Here is a 26,613-nt window from a genome sequence, read left to right as displayed (position 1 = left end):
CAAAGAAAACCCCGCATAGACTTGCTGATATAGTGACTGAATTTTTCATGGCTTATTGTATACGCAGTCATGGGATTCTTTCTTGTTGCCTTATAAGATTAAGATAGTGCAGAAATATTCAAGTGCGATATTTTGGGCATGACCAATTTGCAGCAGTGACAGAATCCATGACAAGGACATGGGGTAATCTATCTACCTGACCTGGAAGTCTTGGATAGGGAGCAGAATAAATCCCCCACAATTCAAGTGGAAACACTTGGAGACCTCCTACTCTACCTGGACTGCCACAAGTCCATGGTGTTGGATGGAATCCACCCAAGGGTGCTGAGGGAACTGGTGGAGGTGATTACCAAGCCACTTCCCATCTTTCAGTGTTCCTAGTCAACTGCAGAGGTCCCAAAGGATTAGAGTCTTGCCAACGTGACTTCCATCTACAGGAAGGGTCATAAGGAGGATTTGGGGAACTACAGGCCTGGCAGTCTGACTTCGGTTCCAGGAAGGGTTGTGGAGCAGATCATCTTGAGGGAGATCACACCAGAAGATCAGGCCTAGCCAGCAAGGGTTTGTGAGAATCTGGTTCTGCTTTACCACCCTCGTCTCCTTCTGTGATCTAGTGACTTGCCTGGTGGCTGAGGGAAGGGCTGTTGATCTGGTCTACCTAGATTTCAGCAAAGCCTTTGACACTGTTTCCTGCAGTATTCTCCTGCAGAAACTGGCAGCCTTTGGCTTGGACAGGTACACTCTTGGCTGGGTAAGGAACTGGCTGGTGGGCCTGGCCCAGAGAGTGGTGGTGAATGAAGTTAAATCCAGCGGTTGATCGGTCATGAGTGGTGTTCCCCAGGGGTTGGTATCGGGACCTGTCTCTTGTCCAGTATCTATATTGATGACCTGGGATTGAGTGCACCCTCAGTAAGTTTGCAGATGACACCAAGTTGGCAGTAAGTGTCGGTCTGCCTGGGGATAGGAAGGCTCTACAGAGGGATCTGGACAGGCTGGATAGCTGGGCTGATACCGGTGAGATGAAGTTCAACAAGAACAAGTGTTGGGTCTTGCACTTTGGCCATAGCAACCACAAGCAATGCTACAGGCTTGGGGCAGAGTTCTCTACAACTACCTGAAGGGAGATTGTGATGAGGTGAGGGGCCGGCCTCCGCATTCTTGGAAAGAGTGGTCAGATGTTAGAACGGGCTGCCAACGGAGGTCTGGGAGTCACTGACTCTAGAGGCATTCAAGGAACATCTAGCTGTTGTACTGAGGGACATGATTTAGTGGGAAATATTGGTGATAGGTGGACAGTTGGACTTGGTTGGTCTTGGAGGTGTTTTCCAACCCTGGTGATTCTGTAACTTTTTGCAAGTCAAAACTGTTGCTCTGTTGCTTCAAAGCAGGCTGGAAGCACTAAAGAATTTGTGCTGCCTGGCTGAGTGTGCTGTGTACTCTATGGGCAGGCGGCAGCCAAAGCCTTGCTGGAGTGGGGCACTTCAAGCAATCCATGTTTGCATGGATAGCTTGTAAAATCCTGTACTTGTTGCAGAAAGAACAGCACAATTTAGTGTTCTCTAATGAGGATTATCCAGTTGTATCCAGTGATAGTGAATAGCTGTGCAAAAGTACAGAGGCAGTGCAGGCAATCTTTTGGTGCAGTGTTAGTGTTCCTGTGTTATTTCTTACATCTTGGTGGTGGGCTCACCAGTACTCTGTGCCAAGTGAGAAATGTAAGTAAACAATACGGGCTTGTCTTCTGTATAGGCTCTTTGGCTTGACCATGCTATGTAACCGGCTCTGTGTCTGTTGCCTGCCCTTATGTACCTATTGGAAAGGCAGGTTCCTGGAGAGTTTGTGGCAGAAGACATTACAGGGCTGAAGATGTGATATGACTGTTTGGTGAAGGGGATCATTAGATCTGGTGTGTGTTCTTATATTCTGAGGGATTTTGGGGCATGTCTAAAACATATATATGTACTTCAGCTGCTGGCAAGGAGGGTTTTGCTATTTCATGGGCACTTAACGCTCTCGCCTCAGACAAAACAATAGCAGAAATGTTAATAGAATTTTTATACAGCTTATTGCTTGTGGTTACTTGCGTTATAGACGTAAAACTTGAAGCTTTATGCAGTAAAAATAACTGGATTTCACTTGTTGGATTTCAGAAGTTTAAATCTTAAGTTTGGTTAGGCAAACCCTCTGAAATGAGTAGAAAACGGGTAAATATGTTAACTTGGTGATTGCCCTTACTTGTTTTGATTGTTTGATGTCAAGTACTGTCAGCTGTACTGTGATACGTCATCATCATCTGTTTTAAGCCAGCTCTGGAGAAAGGCAGGGTAATGCAATGAGGGGGTTAGACAGAGTAGATGTTAGGTATCAAAAAAAGCTGGTAGAGGCTCTGTCGTGGTGCCACTGAGCTCTTTGTGTAACAGCAGCATTCAAGTGATGCTTCTGTTAAGACCCATCAAATGTGCAGTGAGGTTGCAAGGGATGAGGATACCTAAACATTGCCTACCATGTCTCCTACTGAATGTTCTCATAGCAGCTTTTGTCTGGATCAAGGATGTTTGCTAGGAGACTGTGACAGCAAGAACTGGGGGATGCTGCTGGAGAAATAAGGGAAGCTGCAGTGGGGCAGGTGGGGAATAAACTGAGGAGTCAACATGGGAATTTGGAGTCAACTTCAGTCTAGTTTTCATAGGCACTTTTAAATCAGTGGATTGAAGGAGGAGAGGCTTCTGTTTTAAACAGCACATGTAGTAGTTTTAGTGTAGTGACAGCGACAGCAAATTTGTCATCTTCAAATTTTTCTTTGGTGGAAAAAGTTCACTAATACAAAGAGTCATACATTCACTTGCCTTCTGGAGAGCAAAAGTCAGGGAGAAGTGAGTGGCTTTGCAAAACTTTTAGCAAGAGTTAAAGGTCTGATGCCACATATCATATATTCGTAAGAAGTTGCTCATGCACTCATTCATCTTATGAACAAAATGTAAGTCAAGCCCTTTATGTAAATACAGGCTGCTGTTTCCAGAACCTGGCTGAACTAGGCTGGTCAGGGACCTTTTGCCTACGGACTCCAAACTGAAATCAAAGCAGTCTGCTGTTGTACATGTCCCGTACTTATCAGGCACACTGGGGAGATGTGGAAGTCCCAGGTGTTCTCAGAAATTCCTGTCTGTGCCTCCATTTAGAAAATACAGAAGAGAATTACACTTAATTCTGCCAATTGATGGATGTTTGCAAATCCATTTGAGAAGGTGGAGGCCTTCACTTCCTCCAGTGCATGGCACTAGGACCAGTGCTCCCATCCTTTCACATAGGCTGTGACTTTGTACAGCCATCATCTTCACCTGGATGATAACACCTCCCAGCACACAGCTGCCTGCCACAGTACCGTGTGAACTTGCAAATGCACTGAGCTGCCTGGCTGCTCGCACAGATCTCAAAGCTTGTGTGGCCTGTTCTCACAGATCTCCTGACAAAGCACCCCTCTGCTGCTCCCTGGGCCAGGTGTGTGAGGGAGCTGTGCTCACTGTGAGCAGTACTGAAATGGTGCACTAGAAGCTGTGGGATCCCACCAAGCCAGATCTCCATACCTGGGTCTGAGCTGCGGATGTGGAGTCTCTCTGCTTCTAATATGAAGCTCAGGACCAATATGCTCGTTTGTTGCTGTGCTTGCCAAAGTACACTTGGTACATTACTTCTCCTAAGCCTTGTTGTTTGCATACACTTGTGCACTGCTTGGTTGTACAGGTGCTTCAGGTACTGTCACCTGTTGTGCTTCTGTCCTTTTTAGTGTGGAGTTTACTTCTCTTACTGTCAAAATTCAGGTGCAAGCTTGGTAAATACATAGTGGGAGTTAGTTCATACTCCAGGTATTGAAAAGGTGTTTGCTAGTGCTACTAAAAGCAACACTGCAGATAGTGCTTCCCTGGTGATTTCAACTTTCTTGGTGATTCAGCTTAACTTGTAACTACTCTGTGATCAGACACGATACTGTAAGGTTGGCACTGAGCTTTTTTGGAGTTCTTTTTGGAGGCAAAACGTTGGTGTGTGTAGCTGGAAGAGGGCTCAAGAGCCCAGGAGGTCAGAGCTGTCTTCTGAGGGTGCTGGGAATCATTCCAGTCAAACTTGCTTTAGTAAAGCTTTTAATTAGATTGACAAATAACAGACTTAAACTTCGTTTAAAACAGTCCTGTTCTGCACCACGGCCTCTTTTCTTTCTCATCACTTAACTGTCATCCAGCTGCAGCTCAACAGTATCTTCCTGAAGTTTTTTCCTGTTTCAGTCTCTAAACAAGAATTGGAGTCTCTGGAGAACGGCCACAGAACTGGAATCACCAGCTAAAGTCAAATAACTAAATGCAAATTTCTCCTGGCAGTGTTCTGACTTGAGCTTGTTTGGAAATGTTTCTCTCTGCTTTCAGTTTGGCTCCATGTCTCCAAAGGTGATGCAGTGCCCTACCTGATGGCTGATCTGGGGATGCTGCTGCCGTGGGCCTGGACTATTCCTGTAGATTGGAAACGCTTCTCACCTTTTATTGCTAGAGTGGGCAAGTGGGTTAGTTCTGACCTCTGCTTGAGATGTAGCCTTGCGATGAGGCAGGGATTTCTCCCTAATAAAAACCTTACAGATCTTGGAGGAGGTGGCTTCAAAAGATCATTGAGAAGCTTTGAGAATGCAAAGTCTTCTATCTGATACAAAAAGGCTATGGATCTTATTGTGGTATTTGATTGTCTGGCTGCAAAATATGCTGAAATGTGGATCTACTCCTTCACAACATCTCCGGAAATTAGTCTGAGTTTGTAATTGGATTGGGAGGAAGAGAAATGAGAAGTGCTGCTGCTGCAAGACATGCCTCAGCTGTTGGAAATGCCATGGGCTGAAACTCTGCTTCAAGAAAAGAACACTACCAGCAAGCCAGTAATACTGAACTCAGCAGTGTCCGTGTTTCAGGACAGTATATCTTGGGAAGATACTGATACTTCCAAATGTGTTTTTTTTCTGTTTTTAATATGAGTGAATGAAGATAGTTTACTCCTAGGAAAATGTTGGAAATGTTTCTTTAAGAAGGACCCCATTAAACAGTGCTATTGCATGAAGATCTGGTCCAGAGAAAGTCTTGGGGGCAGGAAATTGGTGTGGTGGGGGTGAGTTGGACTCTGCCAGAAGACTGCAAATCCCTAAACATCTAAATCAATCTGCTGGCCTCTACCAGTAGGGCTGTAGAAGGGCTGTTACTATTCAACAGCTGCTATAGCTCTGCAACCCCATCTGTGCCATGAACTGACCTTTAAATGAAGGTGTACAAATCAGGATCATAGAATCACCGAGGTTGGAAAAGACCTCCAAGAAGATCATCCTGTTCAACCATTCACCAGGCACCAGTATTTCACTGCTAAACCATGTACAACATCTAAATGTTTCTTGAATACCCCTAGGGATGGTGATCCCACCACCTCCCTGGGCAGCCCGTTCCAATGCCTGACCACTGTTTTGGAAAAGACATTTTTCCTAATGTCCAACCTGGGCATAAATGTACTACCGAAATGCTTGCTTACTGTTTGGCTTTGTCTTACTGCTTCACAGCATCTTTGTATCCAAGAGCAGTTTTAAAGCCTTGGATCAGGTGCTGTAAGGCTTTACTTGTCTGTGAACTGGTAAGGCTTTGAAGATCAAATTTCTACCTTAGAGCCTAGATTGGCTTAGGATTCTTAAGTGGCTTTCTAGCTCTTAAAAATGGCTTAGGTCCTGCAAAACTCATCTAAAGTGGGGACAGAAGCCTTATTTGCTGCCTCATTGAGACCAACCTGGGAGAGATGGAGGCAAGGGAAGTTCTTATTGGAAGTCTTTAACCTGGTTGCTGGTACTAAAAAGTCTCTTTGCAGTTTTGCTTGTCTGCACAGTGCAGGAGGTGTGAATTCAAACCAGCTGCAAGTTAGTAGGCAGTCATCCTTGAAACAGGAGATAATCTCTGTTGCTCTGCTCCCCATAAAGCCAGCTCATCTTTCCCTTCTCTGATGATGCTCTTTGCCCCTCTGCCCCTCCACACCACCCTCCTTTGCTTGCAGACCCAAGTCATGCTTGCCTTGCCCAAAATATGGGTTCTGGTGCATTTTTCACAGCTGTGCTTGTAGAGTACACAAGGTAAGAAATTGGGATGCTGCAGGTGCCCACACAGTGCAGGATTTGTTTCTTTCAGGGAAAGGAGAATGTAACTTATTCCATATATAAATAAATTATTTTCCTTCAAGGTTTAAACATGTGAAAGCAGTTTATCTGCAAGACTACTATAATGTCTTAGCCTTACTTAGTCATCACCAAGATAAAATGCTTTAACATTATTGCTTTACTTAACTTGTTGCTGGGTAGCCTTGAACTGAGCCTTGGGAAGCTAGGCTGTAGAACTGGGTAGCCAGTGGTATCAGAAGGAACAGTGCCTGACAATAAGCAGGCATACAGCCAGTTAGTAGTTTACTCAGTCTTAACAGCTCTTCTAGCTGTGCAGAAAGTTTCCTCCCCTCCCACATGATTAATGGCATGCACAATCTGCTAAATTGGTGCTCAGTAGTTACATGAGAAACCTTCCATGCACTGGAACCTTGAAAGAGCAGATTACAGTATGGTTAATGGTGGGAAGCCTGTGGTAATGCCTTGCTGAGCCTTTTGGAGCCACTTTGTAACGTTCAGTCCAATTTGTCAGTAATTGATTCAAGTGTCCTTGACAGAAGTAATCTACCTTCGTGCCAGTCTTCTGAACGTCAGCTTCTAACGTCGTGTAGATGCCTGCTTCCTTATCCTGTCCTGTTAAGGACAAAGAAGTGTAAGTTCTGAAGCAGCAGAAGTACCCACAGCAAAATTTGCAGTTTTAATTACTTGTGTAGTGAGCAAAACCCCACTGTTTCCTGTCTTTGGTGCAGGTCTCTTGCATTCCTCAGGTATGGGCTTGCAGCTGATAGTTGCAGTAATATCTCGGTACAGCTGTAGGATGTGGATTTGATGTGCAAGGCAAACAGCAAAGATACTTGAGCATGCAGAATAACTGCTCTAAGCCTCATAACATATGTCTGTGCTTAGCCTCTTGCAACTCTGAAATGTATATGATTGCACCAGGAGGTACATCTAATAGAGTATGGATTTGTGGTCTCAATTCATCTTGAGCTAGCTCAGTGTGCTGTGAATTACCTTGAGGAGTGAGGGGGAGAAAGGCTGTGCAATGGGATGTTTTGGTCATGGAAGGACACTTTAGAACGGCTGCAGAATGAGGGGAGTCTGCCACTGTCTAGCAGTGCTTAGAGTGTGGTAAGTTAATAACCTTGTCCAAAAACTTCATGCTGTACATCAAAGGGCACCCAAGATGAGAGCTAGCGGGGCCCAGCTCTGCAAGCAGTCTTGCTCTGCTCCACATTCCTGGCTGCACTGGGGAAGGAGTGGAGGAACAAGCAGGCTCCTGTGGTTGACAGGGGAGTATTTGCCTTCCCTGGAGTGGGGAGTTGGGAATGCAGCCCAGGATACAGTTGGCCTTCTGGGCTACAAGAGCACACTGCTGCCTTGAGTCCAGCTTTTAGTCCATCAGGACCCTCAATTATTTCTCAGCATGGTTGCTCTCAGTGAGTTCTTCTGCCAGTCTTCAGACCTATTGGAGATTGCCACGACTGAATCATAGAAGTGCATCACCTTGCACTTGGCATTGTTAAACCTCATTAGATTCTCATGTGCCCACTCTTTGAGCAAGTCCAGTGGGAGGCTGATGGGAAATATCTAGGTGGCTTGTTTGAGTGCTACTGTAGTAACCTAGGTCTATGGCCACGTAAACTAGCTTAATCTGAGCAAAGAGGCTGTGCATGAGCCAGGGTGGAAGAATTCAGTCTTTGACTTGGGAGCTTAGATACGTAACGAGTCAAACTTTCCCTGACACCTGAAGTGACAGTGGAGTTGATGGGCAATGCCTTGGACTCATCTTGGTTTACGGTGCTGGTGAATGGCAGAATTTGGCTCATACACACTTCTATCTGTGGTATAACTGGTGCTCAGAGCAGAGATCTCAGGCTGTCGATCTGGATGTCAGCAGGGGTATGAAACAACTTTGGTGCAGTGAAGATACAGGAAGAGTGCCAGATTGTTTATCCTCATACCATTCATTAACAAGCCATGCAGGGAGTTTCCTGTAAGTGACAAGAATGTAAGTATAGACTCTAACTAAATGCCCTTGGCCAAGAAATGGTATTCCAGGCTGTTAGTGTGCGTGAATGAATCTCCATTAGAGGTTCTTTTTCCTGCAGTAGCTATTTCTAACAGTCATGATGTGCTAGCATTGATTAGTTTACAATGAATAATTGTCTGGGGTGGTTAAATTGTAGGTAGTAAACTCACCTTCGTGCTTTCTGTGTCAGGAGAATGACGGCTGATAGCATCCTGCTTTTCTACCTTGCCACATCTAATAACTTTTCATTTGTCTAATCCAGTTAGTGCAGCTCCTGCGTGAGCTTTTGTGCAGGATAGCATGAAGAAAGGCTGCAAAACAATGTCGGTAGTTCTTCATGGTGATGTGTTTAGTTAGCAGCCTGTGACTGCTGCAGCTACCTTCTCTACCTTTTCTGGATGCTTAAACCAGAATCTGTGACCAGAGGTTTGACCTTTGTTAGATAAATTTAGTGATAATTCTCCCTGGTGCTTAAGTCACATGTCAGCAACGCAGAGGGACACCATATTCTTTTCTTTTGAGTGGATTTGGGAAATAGCAGGGATCTGTATTTCGGGCTGCTGTACTGTCATTGTTAGGAGCCTGCAGGTTGCCTGCTCCAGAAACCAATGTAGGTCTGCAGCCAAAAGAACTGCTCTTTAATTAGCCTGGAGGTCTGCTCCTGCGGTGGAAAGGAGGAGTTAAAGCTAAAGTGGTGTGCTTTTTTCTGGTATCCCTCGGGATCACGTTGACTTGAGTATGTGGCAGCGCTCCTTTGCTTTTTATGGCTGTGCAGAGAGCGGTGGAATGGCTCTGGTCAGATCTGCCCTACAATGTCACTTTTGGGGGGCGAAGGGAGGGGGGGAAGATTAGCTTACATCTGATTGTACTCCTGTGTGTTCAGGCTGCAGTTCAGAGCCGAGGCACAAAACATGGAGCTGGGAGAGCTCAGAGGAGAAAACTGCTCAGCTGTGAAGGTGCTCTCTCTTGTTAGTGAAGCTGTGTTTGCAGTGGAAGGAGCTGACCTTAGGGGGGAAAAAGTAGCAAAGAACTGCAAAACTGGGCTAAGTGCCTCTTTTAAGTAAGAACTTCTGCTTCCCAGGGCTGGATTATAGCATGAAGTCAGGTGGTTTGCGCACGTTGGTCTTTCTTCACAGTATACATGTCAAAACAAATAGATTTTGTCATGGCCGTGTGTTCCGGTGTTACTGGTTCCTGGCATAAAGCTGGCTGCTACAAGTGACTGCAGCTCTAAGGGAACAGGGCAGTGTGCTTCTGTTTATTTTAAGAAAAGAGAAAAAACAGGCTAAACACGTCTCATACGTGGGTATGTTTAGCCTCTTGGGCAAATACCGTAATGCACATCAGCACCTTCCTAAAAAAGAAAAAAAAACACCAGGCAGATATCAGTGCAGCTATTGGAGGTGATTGCTGTTACCTTCAGACTCACCCTGCAGAGTGATGCTGGGCAGAGGGACTGGATTTGGCCGCTGGTTGCTGCACCGCTGGGGACTGCTGGGGAAGCAGAGCTATGTGGGCAGAATTTTCCATTAATCAGAGGAAAAAGTCCTGCACAGATGGTATATAGGATAGATTACTGCGGGTAATCCTTTTGTGTCCTAGAAGATTAAGGAGATCCTGGTGTAGCCGCTGTCAGCTGACCTTTTTTATTTAAATGGTTGAAAATTCGTGATGCGGTCCTGCAGGAAGGAGGAAGGCTTCTCCAGGAGCCTGGGAGCAGCGCACTGCAGGTGTTTGTTAAAGGCACGGTCTGTTTGAGTTCAGCTCTGGTTATAAATTGACAAGAACTCAGTTTTGTGCTGTGTAAACAGCAGAAGCTACGACATGGTTAAGAAAGTACTTGTTGGACGTCTGCATCGAATTTAAGAGAGGTGTCGGCTGAATTTGATGAGGTACAGTGAGAAGAAACAGGGGGTGAAGAAAGCCCTGTGCTCTGGTGTGGCTGCCCAAGGAGAAGATGCCTCCTTCAGCAGAAGCAGAGAGTGGTGGTGCTCTCTGAGCTTCCTGGCATGGATCTGTACGAGGATTACAAGTCGCCCTTTGATTTCAATGCAGGAGTGGACAGAAACTACCTTTACCTGTCACCTGGCATAAACCTTACTCCACCTGGGTCACCTACGCTGACCAAGTCTGGTAACTTCTTTTTAACAACTTCATGTGGGAAGCTCGGTGGCTGAGATCTGTAGAAAGGTGATTTGGCTGAAAGATAGATTAAATGAAGATCAAAGTCCTGTTGGTAACTGTGGTGATCTGTTAGCTTTGGTATGTCGTGTAGGTCATGTCTCATTTACCAGCTTCAGCTAATTTTTTCAACTCTGTGGAAAGGCAATCCTATGGAAAACAAAGTAAGCAATAAAATTAGGAACAGAAGGGCAATATCTGCAAGATATTGTAGCCAGATTAGTTTGACTGTTAGATTTTTATTTTACTAATTTATTTATTGAAGAGGAAAATGCAGGAATATGCATACTTAATGCAGGAAAATGCATACTTAAGCTGTCTAGAGCTCTGAAGTTACTTCATTGCTGCCACCTTGGTATAAAAAAAATCCACGGACTGCCAGAAATTCTTTCTAAAGCGTGGGTTCTGTTCCACCTAGCATTTGAAATGCCATACATTTTACCCGTGCGTGCACTTGGTGTACTTGCCAGTGGCTGTTGCACGCTGTGCTGCAGGAGCTTGGTGCTAGTTGCAGCCTGCCTGCTTCCAGCTGGTAACCTGGTGTGCACACAGCCAGCACCATGCCTCCTCGTGCAGTCTTGTCTGCTTTTTGCCATCTTTCCTCCATGCCGCTGCACATTTTCCAGTTCCTGGCTCTCCAGGGTGATTACAAATACAGAAAGCTTAGCTTTTTTTTTCTCTTTTTTTTTTCCTTCCTTGTAGTCTTGCTCTTTAAAATTTGAAAGTGTGTCCTCTGAGAAGGCTCTGCTTGAATGAAACCAAACTTCTGCGTGACCTAGATGAGCTGCAGAGTGCTGAGAAGCAGCAGTCAGTTCTGCATCTCACCCCTCCTCTAGAGGGGCAGCAGCTGTCCTCTGTATGTACTGCTGATGTATGGCAGTAAGCACCAACCTTTGCTTCTTTCTTATTCATTCACTTTGATCTTTGCTTGGAAGAAGACCAAACTGGCAAAAGCAAATCTGACTGCTACTTTCACTCAGACAAATGGGTTGTACTTCAAATTTGATCTTATGTATTGTGAAATAAATGCATTCTGTAGTCACATTATTCAAGTCTTAGAAATTCAGGATCGTTCCACTAGCTTGTTCTTCTGATCTCTAACAAGTACCTTTTGTCAGCTATGTAGTGATCACTGGGGACTCATCTTGAGTATGTTAGCACAGCTTGTGTCTGCCGGAACATAGGCTTTGGAAAGGCTAACCCTTCCCTACCCTAAAGGCTGCTGCTCATCTGAAGTGACCAGTGGTTCCTTAAATGGCTTGTGTTTACTGCTTATCTCCAAATTCAGGCCAAGAAGTGGTGGTACTTTAGGTCGGGATAAGTAACAAACTTGCTCTGAAGATAAACAGAGCAAACCCCAGACCAGAACCTGAGTGAAAGCTTCATGTTTTGTCTACTGTGGAAGAATAATGTAGGCTTAGATTCAGTTTTCCTGACTGCTTATGATTTCTATAAGACTTAACAAATTAAATTCTCAATGGCTCTATTTGATTAATTTAACTAGATTTAGTAAACTTTTGTGATTATATGTCAGTCTTAGAAATACAGACACCTAAATACTGACCTTAAAACGATGTAAGTTTTCCCAATACAGGGTATTTCCAGTTATTGGGTTATCTCTACAGAATTTTCCCTTTGCTTAAGAGACTAGGAACGATCATGCTAAACTTGATTGTAGCAGAGTGTCAAATGTGTGTTAAGTGTTTTTTCAACTCCAAAGTAAAGAACTGTCAAATAAAAATGAAAGTAAAGCATTGCCTTCCAGTAGTGCAGATGCACTGTGTCCTGCAAGTATTGAAGTGAGGAATGGGAATAAAACAAGTGTAGAGGTGCTTGGTAATGAGAGCATTGGTGGCTGGATAGACATGTTAAATGGGAGGGAGGCAGAGAGCAAGAAGGGGAAGGTGTGATGAGATGAACTGGGTGAGGTGTGGAGGAGTCTCAGTAGCAGTGATTTCCTATCTTCCTAAAGAATCCATGCACATAAAGGTCTCTTCCTGCTCCTTAACTTTTTCCTTCTCAGTGTTGAATCTCAATTTCCATTCACATTTCGGTGATGTGCTGCAACAAGCAGCATAAACTGCGTTAATATACCAGTTTTGCAAAGGTAGGGTGTATTCCCAAAGCAAGCTATTGATGCAGGAGATGATCCAGCACGTTTTGCTGCTGCTGAATTCACTTGATCTATTTTTGGTGAGCTAATCCAGATGACTCTTCATAATGAGATTGAACAACCTCTCAGCGGGATGTGCTAATGCTCCATAGTCATTGGAGCACTTTAGTGCCTGAAAAGCTTCTGCAGTTTGGTTTTGAAAGGGCAAGCTCTGTAGCTCCTGAAAGGACTGCGGGCTTAGAGTAAACTGACAGTCAAAGGCCAACATAGGGGAAAAAGTGCAATTTAAATTTCTTCCTTCAGTTGAACGTATGTAATTAATAGCATGGATAACAATCAGATAAAAAGTTATGGCATTCTTAACAGCTTGATGCTAAGAAACGGAAATATGTTCATGTCCCACAGCCAGATAATTTATTTGTAGAAGAGCTGTAATCATTTGTGTTCGGGGTTGTAGTGCTTTAGTGTGCTTTAGTGATTTAGACATTGGACTTAAACCCTTTTTTTCCTCTTCTTAAGCTTCTGCCAGAAAATAATTGGGAAACCTGTAGGCAGTTATGTTTGTGTAAGGTGGACGTAAATCTCTGGGAAAACACGATACTGATTTTGTGCTCCTCCGTCAGTAATTGTTCAGCTGACTCGCCTCTTAGAAATGTCTGCCCATGTAGCAGAGAGCGGAGTTATTCTTTGTGCAAATCCAGGTAGAAAACATATGGGGAATAATCTCTGGAAATTGAGCTTTACTGAAGTTTACTAACTATCAAGAAAGCTTGTTATTTTATAGGCTTTACAGCTGCTATCTGCTGGGAGTATTTTGTAAATATACAACCTTATAGAACCTTTTTTTTTTTTTTAACAGACTTTTTGACTTGATCGTGATGTATCTATTTGATACCAAGTCTTACAAGGAAATCAGAGTAACGGTCTCATTGCTCGTTAATGAGTTGCTGGATTCCCAAGCCAAATAGTGTCCTGTAATGCCATCAAAAGCTGCTGAAATGAGAGTGGAATTGCATCTGGTTAATTACTGTAGTGATTAGTAAGGGAATGTTAAATAACGTGTCCTCAGCTTGTCTGGATGAATGTATGCTTTGAACTGTATGAAAGGATAGAGAAGGCAATTGTTCTCAGGTTACCCATAGCACTGCAGTGCCAGGCTGCTGCGAGCAGAACGGCTGGCTGGGGGAGAGCCATGCCTAACTGCTCCAGGCCTGATTTATTGCTCTCACACGCACTCACGCACACCTCTTTATCCCTACAAACAAAATATTCCCCTTTGTTTAATTTGTTGTATTTTCAAACTTGAGTAGAGCGGTAGTTCTGGGATGCCATCTCTCTGCAGATTGGTCTTTTGCAAATGAGTGTAGGATTACTTCGTTGTGGTGAGCTGTGTGTTTAAGCGTCGACTGCAAAGCTACAAAATGGGAAATCTTTTGTTGTTCACTGCATTACTTGTGTGCTCAGCGCAGAGCAGAGGAGCTGAGGGGAGGCCTGATGGCGGCTGCAGCTCCTCACAGGGGGCAGAGGGGCAGCGCTGAGCTCTGCTCTGTGTGACAGCGACAGGGCCCGAGGGAACGGCATGGAGCTGCGTCAGGGGAGGGGCGGGTGGGGGTTAGGGACAGGTTCTGCACCGGAGGGCGGTGGGCACGGCCCCGAGCTGTCACAATTCAAGCAGCATTTGGACAACAATCTCAGATATAGGGGATGGTTGGTCTCAATAGTCCTTGCAGGTCACTTCCAGTTTGGGAACTTCTGTGATGCTGTAACTGCTGTAAGAAGAGGACTAAGAGTAGGAGCAAATTGTGAACTGAGTGATGAAAAGGATATTGTTCTCCCTCCTTTGCCTGAAGACAGAAGCTGTGAAGGACCACAGGGGTGTTCCATACACAAGGAACTGGCGGAGTTTTGGTTTCTGGATTTGGAAGGGGAGAAGGAAAAGGCACACACTAAGGAGAGAAGGTTGCGAAAGATACGAGAGAGTTCCTACTTGTGGTGTAATCCTCAGTGCTGCTGAACTTGCTTTTGTCTATGGCAGATCTTGTTTTGGTGAGAAGAGAGGGGAGAGACTTTTTAGAAGGGCATGTAGCAACAGGACAAGGGGAAATGGTTTTAAACTGGAAGAAGGTAGATATATACTAGGTATCAAGAAGAAATTCTTTACTGCGAGGGTGGTGAGACACTGGAACAGATTGCCTGGCAAGGTTATGGATGCCCCCTCCCTGGAAACATTGAAGACCAGGCTGGCTGGGGCTGTGAGCAACCTGGTCGGGAGGGAGGTGTCCCTGCCTATAGCAGGGAGTTGGAACTAGGTCACCTTAGAGGTCTCTTCCAACCCAAACCATACTATGATTCTTGGGGAATGTGACTCTGATGTCCTCTCATTAGTCTTTATTATGCACTGCCATAAAGGGGTTGTACATCAATTGCTGTACATCCATTTGCTGTCTGGGCAGCACGTTTTGATCTGGCTTTTAACAGTTTATTTACCTCTAGGGCTGCTGAGAACTGACTCTATACCCGAGGTTGGAGAGGATGCTGCTGCTACAGTTGGCATGTCAGAAACTCTCTCTGAAGAAGAACAGAATGAGCTGAGAAAGGAGCTTGCCAAGGTAAATCTCTTGCAAGTAGTTCTTCAACTGGTTTTGAGAACGAAAATCTGCTGTAACCATGTCTGTGAATGCACAGTCAGTACTCTTTGTATTCCTTCTGAATCTGGGCATGGGATTCTTCTGTACTGTAGCATGGACAGTGATGAGAAAAGGAAGGAGTCAAAAAGAACATTTAATTAAATCTATGGGGAATTAAGCTAGAAGTAATTAGCATTCAGTGCTTAAAACAGAATCTGTAAGTGTGTAACATTTTTCCCCTTTTGTAAGAAGCAAGTAAACAAGACTGTCAAAGAGAAAATCATTTGAAGCCAAAACCAAGTATAATCTGAACTGATGTGGTGTGATTTAAAACTGTTATTTTCATGAAGGATGCTCTGTGTACACTGCTTTGATGATGGCTAATGATTTAACTATTTTTGTCCAGAATTTATAGTAGCAGAAAAATTAAAAGCAATAGAAATAGCAACTTGTTGAGGGACAGCCAAATATTCAAGCCTGCTAATTTAAAATGTTGTTAAAGTCAAGATTCATTGAGTAGCTGTATTTTTTTTTATTATTATTTTTTCTCCTTTGTAGCTCCCTGCAAACTTAAGCTTAGGTTTGCTGTGAAATAAATGCACAGCTGTATTCAGTACAGCTTTGTTTTTGGTAGTTCTGAGTATTATTCCATGCTGAAAGAATCAACTGAAGACTGTGAAGGAAATCCAGTCCTAGCAGGGCGTATCATGCTGATTTTCAGAGGTATCCAAAAGGAAGGTACATTGAGGTTATTCCTTCAGGGGGACCTAAATGAGTGAGCAGCCTCATGTCCTGCAGTAGTGTGGTCCAGTCTGGTAGGGATAGATGCATGCCATTGGTTTTTGTCACACCTGTACAGCTTATGGATTAGCATTGTAAAACTGTGACGTGTCTAACCATGCTCTGGCCATGTTTCTGAGAGACTCATTTGGCAATTTATGTAAATGAGAAAGTGCGCGCACACACAACGGTTTCTTCTAGTTACCAAACAAGTTTTGGTGTGGTGTATGGGTTGCTTCTTTTTTTTTTTATTTTTTAAAACAAAAAATTGCTCAGTCTGCCACTGTTTCCATTCCCTCCTCCCCCACTCCCTCCCCAAGTTTTATCAAGCAAGAAGACAAACTTGTGTGGAGCAGACACTCTGAGCTTCCTGGAGCATATAGGCTTGGCAGCTGTCCCAGGTTTGACTAATCTTTGTGCTCCACGTAGGCCAATGCTGTCAGAAGGTACTGATTTCTAACCATATGGTCTTTCAGAGCTACCTGCTTCCTTGTGTGCATTGAATTGATAGAGCTAGCTGCAAGCAGACTGCTTTCTGACTAACAAACTGTAGGATTTCCATTTTAGTAGTCGGAAACAATGATGAGGCAATGCTAAAAACACATGATCCCTTCCATAACTAATGACTAGTAGATGTTTTCATAAATACATAGTTTAATGGCTGTGTAGATCGCTTATTAACTCAGTTCTCTTATCTCTGCTGTAATAGGTGGAAGAGGAAATCCAGACACTCTCACAAGTGCTAGCTGCCAAAGAGAAGCATCTAGCAGAAATCAAGAGAAAGCTGGGAATTAACTCATTACAGGAACTAAAGCAGAATATCACCAAAAGCTGGCAAGATGTTACATCAACTGCAGCGTATGTACTGCTTCCTGATGATAGTCTGTCTCAGCTGTTGAGGTGAAAACTATGCAACTCATACATCTAAATACTCAACTCTTGTGAAACAAGCTGAGTGTAGATAAAACAGTGTTAAATTGTACTAAGGTGAGCCTGTGGAAATTGTCATAGGTTTCTCCTAAGGAGGCCATAGCATAGCTAACCCTACTAGCCGTATCATCTCATGAAAAATTATTGCCTGTCATATGGGCAATTCTAATATATTTGACTAACAGAACTGAGATATGACTGCTGAGATATCTGTGTGTCTCAAGTCCAGCAGAATTCTTTTCTGACCTGAGAAAAATGTAAAGGTAGTTCATGTAGGAAGAGTACAATGTTACAATATTCCAGCAAAACAAAACCTTTATCTTGTAGTCCAGAGTACATCTTACTGCGTGATCTCTTCTGGTGAAGATTTTTTTTACAAAGCCATTCAGTACAAATTTTAGACACTTGGCACCAAAAGTAACATCTGCTGTTCTTTGTGTTTGTGTGGTGGTTTTTTCCATTTTGGAAATCCCCACAAAAGCAGAAAATCATGTGGGTGGGGTGGTAGATGTATCTTGGTGAACCTGGAAATCTGAGGTTGCAGAATGCCATAGCCAGAAGGGACTGCAGGAATTCAAAATAGCTTCTCAAGTAGCTTGTTAACTCCACCTAAAAGTTGAAATATACTTCTGGGTTTGAAACAATGTACACTGAAAAGTTCCTTATGGTCGTATTAAAATAACAAACTTAATTTTCTTTGAACACAGATACAAGAAAACATCAGAAACCCTGTCTCAGGCGGGTCAGAAGGCTTCTGCTGCATTTTCCTCTGTTGGTTCAGTCATAACCAAGAAGTTTGAAGATGTCAAGTATGTTTCTTTAACTTTTAACAAGCAGTTGCACTTCTTTATTGAAGCAGATAACAGCTGTTGTGCTGTTAACGTATCTAGAACTTCAATAAGTTAATCTATCGTGAACCTTCAGCATGTCTTAGGAATGCTGATTGATGCAAGCAAAATCTGCTTGTATGCCTATGAATCAATTCACTGATGCAGAAGAGTTATGTGGTGTGTATTTCATATATATGAGAAAATCAACAAAAGCTGTTATCTACACTGCTGCTCTGATTTTTCTGATGGGACTGCTGATGGCAGCATTCCTGCCTGCTTCTGTGTGCCTAGTGCACATAACATCATCACTTCTGTTCTCTGTTTTTTCTCAGCTTGTGGAATACCACCTTTAAACAACAAATGTCTTTATCTGTCCCTTTCTGGTTTTTTTTTTTTTTTGTCTTGTGTTGTCTTGGGTGTGTGTGGATTCCTTTTAAGGTGTCATACTTCTTTGTAAGCTGTTCCACCTTACCGCAGTGGCTTGATTTTATTACCTTTTAATAGACTACTGGTACTTGTTAATTCCTAAATATTGGTATACAGCAGTATACTTTGACTGTCAAAATGCAAATTAGGTAAGTTTGGTGGTAATTTTTAGCATTAAATGTACTGTTAGCTGCATGGGGATTCTTCCTGGATGCAAACTAATCATATGTTTAACTTAGAATTTTTTGATTATGTAATTTCTACAACAGGAACACATAATTACTCATCTTCATTTCTAATTTGCTGTGAATAGTGGATCAAACTTACTTTTCAATTACTGAGCAAGTAACAAAATCACAATCTAACAGAATATTGCTGCATTGGTGGACAGCAGTGTAATAAAATCAGCCATTGGTTTTTAAGTGCTGCCATTAACCTCCTTCTTGCTTCTTGAAGTTTAGTGAGAAACTTTGAGGTGGAGCTACGTAGTTCAATATTTTGCTTCAGATTTATCAGAACTTCCTTTCTCTCTTTAATGCTTACTCTGGCATTGTGCAGACTACAGGCATTTTCACATTCCTTTAGGTAAGGTGGGACACAAGAATTTTTTCTGAAACTAAGCATGTAGTCAGACTGCCTCCATTAAATGCTTTTAATGAGTTTTATCTGTAAAAGGTAACTTCTTTTTTTCTCCAGTGTTATTGTAAAACTGTAATTCATCTGATGTCAGGGAAGATGTTTCTTCATGTTCACCTGTAACTGTTCCAGAACATGAAATAGTGATGATACGTAATAATCAATTAGTCTCTATTTCTTATTTAAAAAAAAAAAAGAGGAATCTGTTAAAATGAGTCTGAATTGTTATTCTTTATGGAGATGAAATTTGTCTTTGAGGTCAATGGCGTGCAGAATTCCTCCTTTGTCTGTACAGTGTTTGTGCTCTGACAGTAGAAATTTTTCCTTTCTGGTGTGTATTACAAGAGTTGTTTAGAATTGTGGTTTTATTCAAATCAATGGAGTCTAAGTCTAAAATAGTTAATGAATTCATTGTTCACAGTTTGTCTGATGAAACAGTCTTTATCTTTCAGCTGATTACTTTATCAGCTCCAGACACAGGATATTTTAATTATCTTGCCTGCAGTGTATTTCATCTGCTTATTTGTAAGCAAATACTCAGTGTGAAGTTTTCAGTAGCTAAATTGACTGTGTAGCAACTTCTTACCTGATATTCTGTCCTTTGTGCACCTCTGCGTCTGACTTCATCTTTTTGACTCATTAAATAGCCACAGAGAGTATTAAGAGATGTAGGTATCTAGCTCCTAGAATACTAGTGAGGAGTTCTAGCCCCGTCTGCAGTGCCTGGGGAGTTGAGTTTGTTCAAGCAGAAGAATAGCAGCCCATCTTAAATCTCATCTTTGTCATCAGTAAGACAGAGGGAGACTGGAAGGTGTCTGTCAGGCCTTGTCAAGGTTCAGCTTTCTTCCTTAAGGCTGTGGTGCTCCTGTGTTTGTGTTGGTCTGCTCATTTGATGAGGACAAGCACAGACTCAGAACTCTCTTCTGGCCTGAAGAATTTAATACCTCAATATGCAACCAGCTGCTCAAGTTGGAGTACTCAATGCTAGTGTAGCTACTATTAGAAACTGTGCTACTGGGAGGGAGTATGACGGGGCCTAAGAAGTAACACTTTTCTTGCATTTCTTGGGAGGAATCACAGCAGTGGAAATTCAAAGTGTGAATATAAATTCAGGAGCAGGCGGATTTTAAATAAATAAAAATAGTGCTGTTCTAGGTCTTAACTGCACTTAAACAAGAAATTAAAAACACTTAAGGTGTTTTGCTTTCATAAAGACGAAATTCAACTGGGATTCAAACAGTGAATTCAGGTCCTGTTGTAACGTGACTACTGAAGCAGTGCCTACTACAAAGATAGTACAACTCTGAACTTCAGAAGCTTTTAGATGTCGAAGTCTTGTCCTGGAACTGAGAAGCGATAGGTCTGATACTTGAATAAATACTGAACATTCAGATGCATTTTCTTAAATCATTTTCTTTCCTCGTGACATTGTTTCCTGTACTGTTTTAGCTTAGTAACTGCTCAGCTGTAATAGAATGATTCCTTCCATGCTGGACTACTTCTGTGTATTCCACGCAGCTCCTTGTTCTTACAAATTAACTTTGGAAAGAGTTGTAAAAGGAAGTAAGGAGGCTAGCTAATGGAGCTGTGGTGAACTGGAAAAGTATGGAAATAGAGGGCTGGTAGTGTGAATTCAGGTTGCTATTGTTTTCATTGTCTGTCTGCTGCTTTTTGTTGGATTGAAAACTCTGTACTGTCTTAGGTTTTTCTTAATACCGCCATTCTTCTTGTTATGAGTATCTTGATTAACTGGACATCTTGTAAAGGCAGCATGAGCATTATAGGCAAAATAGCAGTAGTACCAAGATTGCAGGTCCTAGCAGACTTCCTGAGCAATCATAACTGCTGCATCCATACTGTGGAGCAGAAATACTCATCTTTATCCTGATTGCAGGTCTTACAATAATTTCCTTTGCTTGCTTTGGGAACAGTATATGATCATGGACTTCTAAATGTCGTAATTCATCAGCATATTGATTGGAAACCTAACTATTAACAAAGGAAATAACCAGTGCTTTTGGTTTCTAGGGAGGGACACTGACACATCTCCCTGTGCATTTTCAAAATGTGATACAATGTAGTGACTGTAAAAATAATCCTTTCTGAAATAAGAGAAATCTTTCAATGCAGTACAAAATGTATGGAAAATTAAGAGAGCAACTTACTACACCTTTTTGTTTCTATAGAGACTTGATGGTGGGTGTTGTAAAAAGGACTTCTAGTCTTCAAACCACCCTACTTCTTGGACTAGTTGAGTGCTTTGTGGCATTCTGTCACTTGTGAAAAGAAAAATGACTTGTCTTTGTAAAGCTTTTCAATATTTTATCTTCTTTGCGCAAGTTGAATAAGTGATTTGATGTTAAGGATAAACTTCACTTATCTAATCCAGTTCTCTTGCGAACCAAATGATTCTGTGCCAAAACCATCTATAGTGGTGACACTCCACACATATTCAGGATGTTTTGTGAAGTATATTGCATAACAGGTTAACTTTTCAGGATGTGAACAGTTCTTCCATTAAATGATCTCTGTGGGACTGAGCTGAAGTTCTCTAAACAGAGTTTTAACAGAGTTGATCTCTGTTAAAAGATAAGCAATATAGCATAGCTTGCTGCTTTTCTGTGCGAGCAGATTGTAAATGTGGAGAAACAAAGGTAATTTTCACCCTCTTTAGTCTTTAACTTCTCAATTAGCGAGGCACTTCTTGCAGGCTAAGTGGAAGTGGCTCAGCGTGACTGCATGAAGATTTAGGTAACATCAACCTAGTTCTATGCTGAAACTTGGCAAGAGCAGCAAAACCAGAATGTCTAGTAATCTGTGTCAAAGAGCAAAGAATGCAGATGGCGCTCGTGAAGATCATCTTTGTGTGCTCTAAAAAAAACTTGGCTGAGCTCAAAACATCAGTGAAGATGAAAAACAGCAGAAGAGGGCTTTAGGGTAAGGGGATGAAACATGGCTCACATTGCTGATGTGGCGGGACAGTATCTGGCCTCTGTGAATCTGATTTCCAGTACTCTGCACCCACAAAATCCTTCAGGTGTGCATCTGCCTTAAGGGATCCCAACCTTAAGGCAATTTGTTTGCGTGTTTTTTTTTTTCTTCTATCACCGTTCTTTCAATGAGCCTCTGGTACCTTCCTGTGCAATGAACATGGAACCCTTTGGCATCTGTGAATGTACTTCCCATTGTGCTGGGATACTAATTTGACTTTTCAAGGTGCATCACGTGAGGATTTTTGTTGCTGCATTGCACCCTGGCAATTGCTTGAAACAGATTCCTTTGAAAGATGCCATAAAGCCCAGCCAAGATTCAACATCCTGAATTGTTATGAAAAACAGGTTTTTCTGACTTGCTGTTGTGGTATTTGACAAACATTTAATGTGTAAGACTAATTTGTATGAAGAGGAAATACTGATTTTTCAGCGCGTGGAACTGTTGGTCTTAGAAATTATCTGGGAGCTCCTTAGTGTAACTCCAGTCATTTTATAGGAATAGTACATGTTGTCAGTAGACAAACAGTTACAGTATGGCAATGCAGGCAGCTTAAAGAAGTCTTCATGAGTTTCAGAACAGCATTGGAACTAGGACTTTCCCCTTGCCCCCACCCAGAACCTGATCTTGAATATAGTTGGATGGAACTGCTCTCTCCTGCTAGTTGATTTTATATTGATGAGTATGAAACTTCTGTGTTGTATTGAATTGGGAGCTCTCTGACTGTCAGACTAATCCTTGGAGCAGGAGGACTTGACTGATAACTCTCGAGTGTTTCCTTTCTATTTGATATCGTCAGAACTGTAAATGCAGCATGTCTCATTGCTTGGAAGACTTAATAGGTAGACAGACTGCAGCTAAAAAAAAAAAAAGAACACATACTTACTAACAAGCATGGCACTTGAATATTTTTAGAAAGGAAAGAACTGTTGCAGCTTTTGCTCTTTTGTACTTGTGTGTGCGTGTGCGCATGGCTAAGCAATTTAAAAAAGCAAAACCAAACAGTTTTTATGTGACTGACTGTTTACCAACGGTGGTGTCCAGAAAGTCATCTTTCTAAGCCAATTTTTCTTCTGTCATTTCAACTAACTTCTTGCTTTCTTTTTTCTTAATGCTGGCAATTTAGTATACGCTCCATACAACATTCAATTAGCATGCCTATTATGAGGTAACGTATGCATAAACCAGCTGTTGGGTGTATTTATTGTCAAGTGTGGAATCAAAATGGAATTTAACTAACAGATTAAAAAAAAATACTGGATTTCGTATACTAATGTGTAGGATGAAATTTGGTTTTATCTCTGCTTCACATTACATACCTGGAATGTGACTAAGTGTGCTTTCCTGCTGTTTGGAGAGCTATAACAACTTTCACCTTCTTGTTAGACGTGTAATAATTTGCAAGTTTAAAAGACGGTTGCTTGGTGTCTGTTTTAGAACTGTCTGTGAAAGTGAGTAGAAAATAACGTGGTTTCACAAAAAGTCTCTAGCTCACTTTAGTGCTTGCCTCTTGTCACTTCACACTGTTCCTTCATCTCCTGAGAGAATCTATTTTTTTTATATATGTGTGTGTACTTTCCCAAATGAAAGAGGGCAGCCAGGCGTAGCTGGCACACACAGCCACTAAGCAAAGGGGTAAAGGGAAGCTTCTTTTTGAAAGCTTTTTTCATTTTTAACTTTATTTTGTCTGCTGCCAGTCTTCAGTCTTGGTCCAGTGAAGGCAAGCATTTTCCACTCTGCACGAGGCAGAAAGCTGTGCAAGCTATTGTACAAATCTGCAAGCGGCACTGACAGCTAATTGGAGTATTAAGGCACTCTTTTGATCCTAGTAATAACAATACACTGGACCTCTGTATTGAACATCATAAGCTGTCCTGCTCTTCCTGTGCGTTTAGAATCAAGCTGTCTCTAGCAATTAAAAGGCAAGGGGGAGTCTCCCATAAACTTACATTAGCAGAAAATGCCGTTGTGAACTGTTCTGTTAATTAAACACACAGCCTGTTAAATTATTTTCCTATAACAAGCAAAAAAAAATCTGACAGACAATCTTTATTCAGGATGGCAAAGTTTTTTAACCCATAAGCCAGAAACCTGCTGAAATTCACTGGAAAAATAAGCTAAATCTGAAAAATTGCTTGTTTTCCCTTCCATGTTGTGATAAAAGAACCTAGTGTTGAGACTGGCAATTGTTAATTGCAGAATGAGCTTATGTAGTATAAGTAGATACAAACTATTTTGGGCTTTCCTTAAAAACAAGGGAAAAGCCCCGAACAAAATACATGTTGACAATGGAAAAAGCCACTGTTTGCTTGTTTTCTGATACTTATACGTTGACTAGATGTGTTTTTAATTCTGTGGTTCCTTTTTGTCTCCTAGAAATTCTTCTACTTTCAAATCTTTTGAAGAAAAAGTTGAAACCTTAAAGGTAAGCATTACTTGCTGATTGTGGAGCTGTGAATGTGGAGAAAAGACCTTTGAGAGCTCTGGGTAATTTTTTTGTTCAAATTTTGACAATTTACCAGTAACTTTAAAGGTGCTTAGGTGATGTCTTTTTAAGTACAGTGGAAATAGTTTCTCTGCCTAATGATTTGAAGAGAAGAAAACAAACCAGGAACATTTGTTTAACATGTATCTAACCTCCACAAACAGCTGGTATAACATACCTAGTATTATATCTTGAAAATATATAGTACAGCTTGGAATGCTTATCTTGTTATAAGCATATTGCACATAAAATGTGCAAGATGTTTGTACCTTAAATTTGCAGATAGCGTTTGTAAAAATAAATTGACTTAGAAAAACTTTAAATGCTGGAAATAACTATTAGTAGCTTCTTCAAGTTAAACAAAGAAACAAAAAAGCAAACTCAGCTTTTAAAAATAATTAGTACATGTTATTAGATTCGGATTTGACTTTTTGGGGCACACTGGGCTAGATAATAAGCATGCAAACAATAACATGCGGCTCTGATGACTGTCTAGCAAGCTGAGTGTTGCTAGTACTCACACAATAGCACACAGTACATACTGCAGAGAGAAATAAAAAGGTAAATGTGTTGCTTTGTGAAAGCATCATAGCTGCCAGTTTTCACTGTGGAACTCAAGATGTGCTCTCAGCCTCAACTGAAAACCATTCGAGATCCTTACAGAGTATACAGCAACTAGTTTAATCTCTGAATTTTTTAAAAATAAGTGGCCTGAAAGGCTGCATGCCTGGATTCCTTGGAATTAGGGCTGTTTCATGCTTCTTGTATCTTGAAGCATGCTTACAATTCTTAAGGTGTTGTCTAAATAATCTGAAGATTATTTCGATGTAGCTCAGTTCTGGAAAAGCTGAGCTGAAGAGGATTAATTAAGCTGCTTTGTGCAGAGGTGCAGCTAACTGGCATGCCAAATAACTGCAGTTTTACATTGAGGGTGTTTTTTGTGATTTAGTCTAAAGTTGGAGGAAGCAAACCTGCCAGCGGAGACTTTGGAGAAGTTCTGAACTCAGCTGCCAATGCCAGTGCCACAGAAACGATTGCAGAAGAGACACAGGAGGAGACCCACTGAGATTCCTGCCTCTATCCTGCTACCCACTGCCAGTTGCTGCAAGCAAGAACCAAGCACACTTGTAACATTCTTTGTGCTCTTTCCACCAGATGTGCTTTTATTTAGCACGTAGTTGTTTTACCAAATTAACTGATAACAAGCTTGTTGTGGGTTCAGATTATTTTTGAAACTAAAATATGTTGGTTGGTTGGGGGTTTTGTGTGGGGAGGGGAATTTTTATGCCTTTCAAGCATTTAAAGGATTTATCCCTTATTTGAAGGCAACCTTAAAAATATAGCAATGAAAAACTCTTTGGAGAAGTTAATTATACTGTACATACATGTGGATACGTAATTCTTTCTGAATCTGTAACTACTGTTCAACTTAACCATTTTGAATCTGTGCTGCTGCCAAACTGAACCTTGCTACTTCACTCCCTTGTCGTTATTTCAGTTAAGTGTTGCCTGCATGGGACACCAGACTTAGAGGGGCACTCCCAGCTTAAAAAAAGGCCTTTAGCAGGCTTAAGATTTGTCCATGAGTTATCCAACTAGGAAGGCTCCGACTATTAGAAGCAAGTTTCCTATTCGTGCTGGTTTAGTTCAGTTATGATAATGCTGTCAGCGTTGCATTTTGTCCTAAGTAATGGGGGAAGATGTACTCTTCTGAACTTTTGATCAGTTGTGAATCATCTTAATTCACAGAGTGGTCTCACATTTACACCAACAAAAATGTGAGGATAAGTCTGGGCGTGAAAGTTGTTCTTCTGTTAGGCATCAAATTGTTTTCAAGTGCTAATGTTGTTTTCCCTGTAGCCTGGCCATTGATAAAATCTGTTTTTTTTTTCTGTAGCTGTGAAGGACCTGCAGCGTCCTGCTCTTGTTAACACCTAAAAGCAGTGCCCAGTGTTGTGCTGCAGCACAGCTCTCCTCCCAGGGCTGCTCTCCTGCCTGTTGCTTTATGCCGTTGTTCTCTTCAGATTCTGTTTTCTGTTTCTGACACAAGATGTGGGTAAGATCGTAATTCTTGGCACATGTTTTTATCGCCACGCTTAGAACTGGAAACAAGCTTTGAAACGGCGGTGTGTGTTCTGTGCGCTCCTTCAACTGCTGCAGATGTATAGAAGAAAAAAGGTTCCCCACGCCTTTATTAGCACGTCAGTTACAGTGTATATATGCTCAACTACATGTCCGAAATTCAATAAAACCAATATGTGAGTAATGTAGCGTCTGTGCAGCGCGGTGTTCACAGGCCGTGTCACAGGGCTGCTCCGCGGAGCAGCCGAGCTCGAAGCGCCGCGTCCGGCAGGTGCCGCTGGATCCCTCCTCGGCCAGGCCCGCCACGCGTGCACCACGTGGAGCAGGCCCGGGGGCAGTG

At 42.2% G+C, this 26,613-nt stretch overlaps 1 protein-coding gene across 4 annotated transcripts; it reads left to right on the top strand.

Annotated features, from left to right (window-relative positions):
* The first annotated feature begins 10,097 nt into the window (after window positions 1–10,097).
* TPD52 (tumor protein D52) lies at window positions 10,098–26,461 on the top strand. Of its 4 annotated transcripts, XM_031552887.1 has the most exons (8): window positions 10,098–10,325; window positions 14,980–15,095; window positions 16,603–16,751; window positions 17,531–17,632; window positions 18,638–18,664; window positions 22,833–22,874; window positions 24,083–24,131; window positions 25,141–26,461. In XM_031552887.1, the coding sequence occupies exons 1-8, from the start codon at window positions 10,202–10,204 to the stop codon at window positions 25,255–25,257; spliced, it is 726 nt and encodes a 241-aa protein (XP_031408747.1). In that variant the 5' UTR covers window positions 10,098–10,201; the 3' UTR covers window positions 25,258–26,461. The 4 variants fall into 4 exon arrangements, with proteins under 4 accessions (XP_031408747.1, XP_010707366.1, XP_010707368.1 ...); XM_010709064.3 differs by lacking the exon at window positions 18,638–18,664; XM_010709065.3 differs by lacking the exons at window positions 18,638–18,664; window positions 22,833–22,874 and having other exon boundaries at window positions 10,101–10,325.
* Window positions 26,462–26,613: the final 152 nt, after the last annotated feature.

This window comes from Meleagris gallopavo, chromosome 3 (genome assembly GCF_000146605.3).
Source record: "Meleagris gallopavo isolate NT-WF06-2002-E0010 breed Aviagen turkey brand Nicholas breeding stock chromosome 3, Turkey_5.1, whole genome shotgun sequence".
NCBI classification, from domain to species: domain Eukaryota; kingdom Metazoa; phylum Chordata; class Aves; order Galliformes; family Phasianidae; genus Meleagris; species Meleagris gallopavo.
Note: the sequence above shows the minus strand (reverse complement) of the source record. Positions and strands in the feature narration are given on the sequence as shown.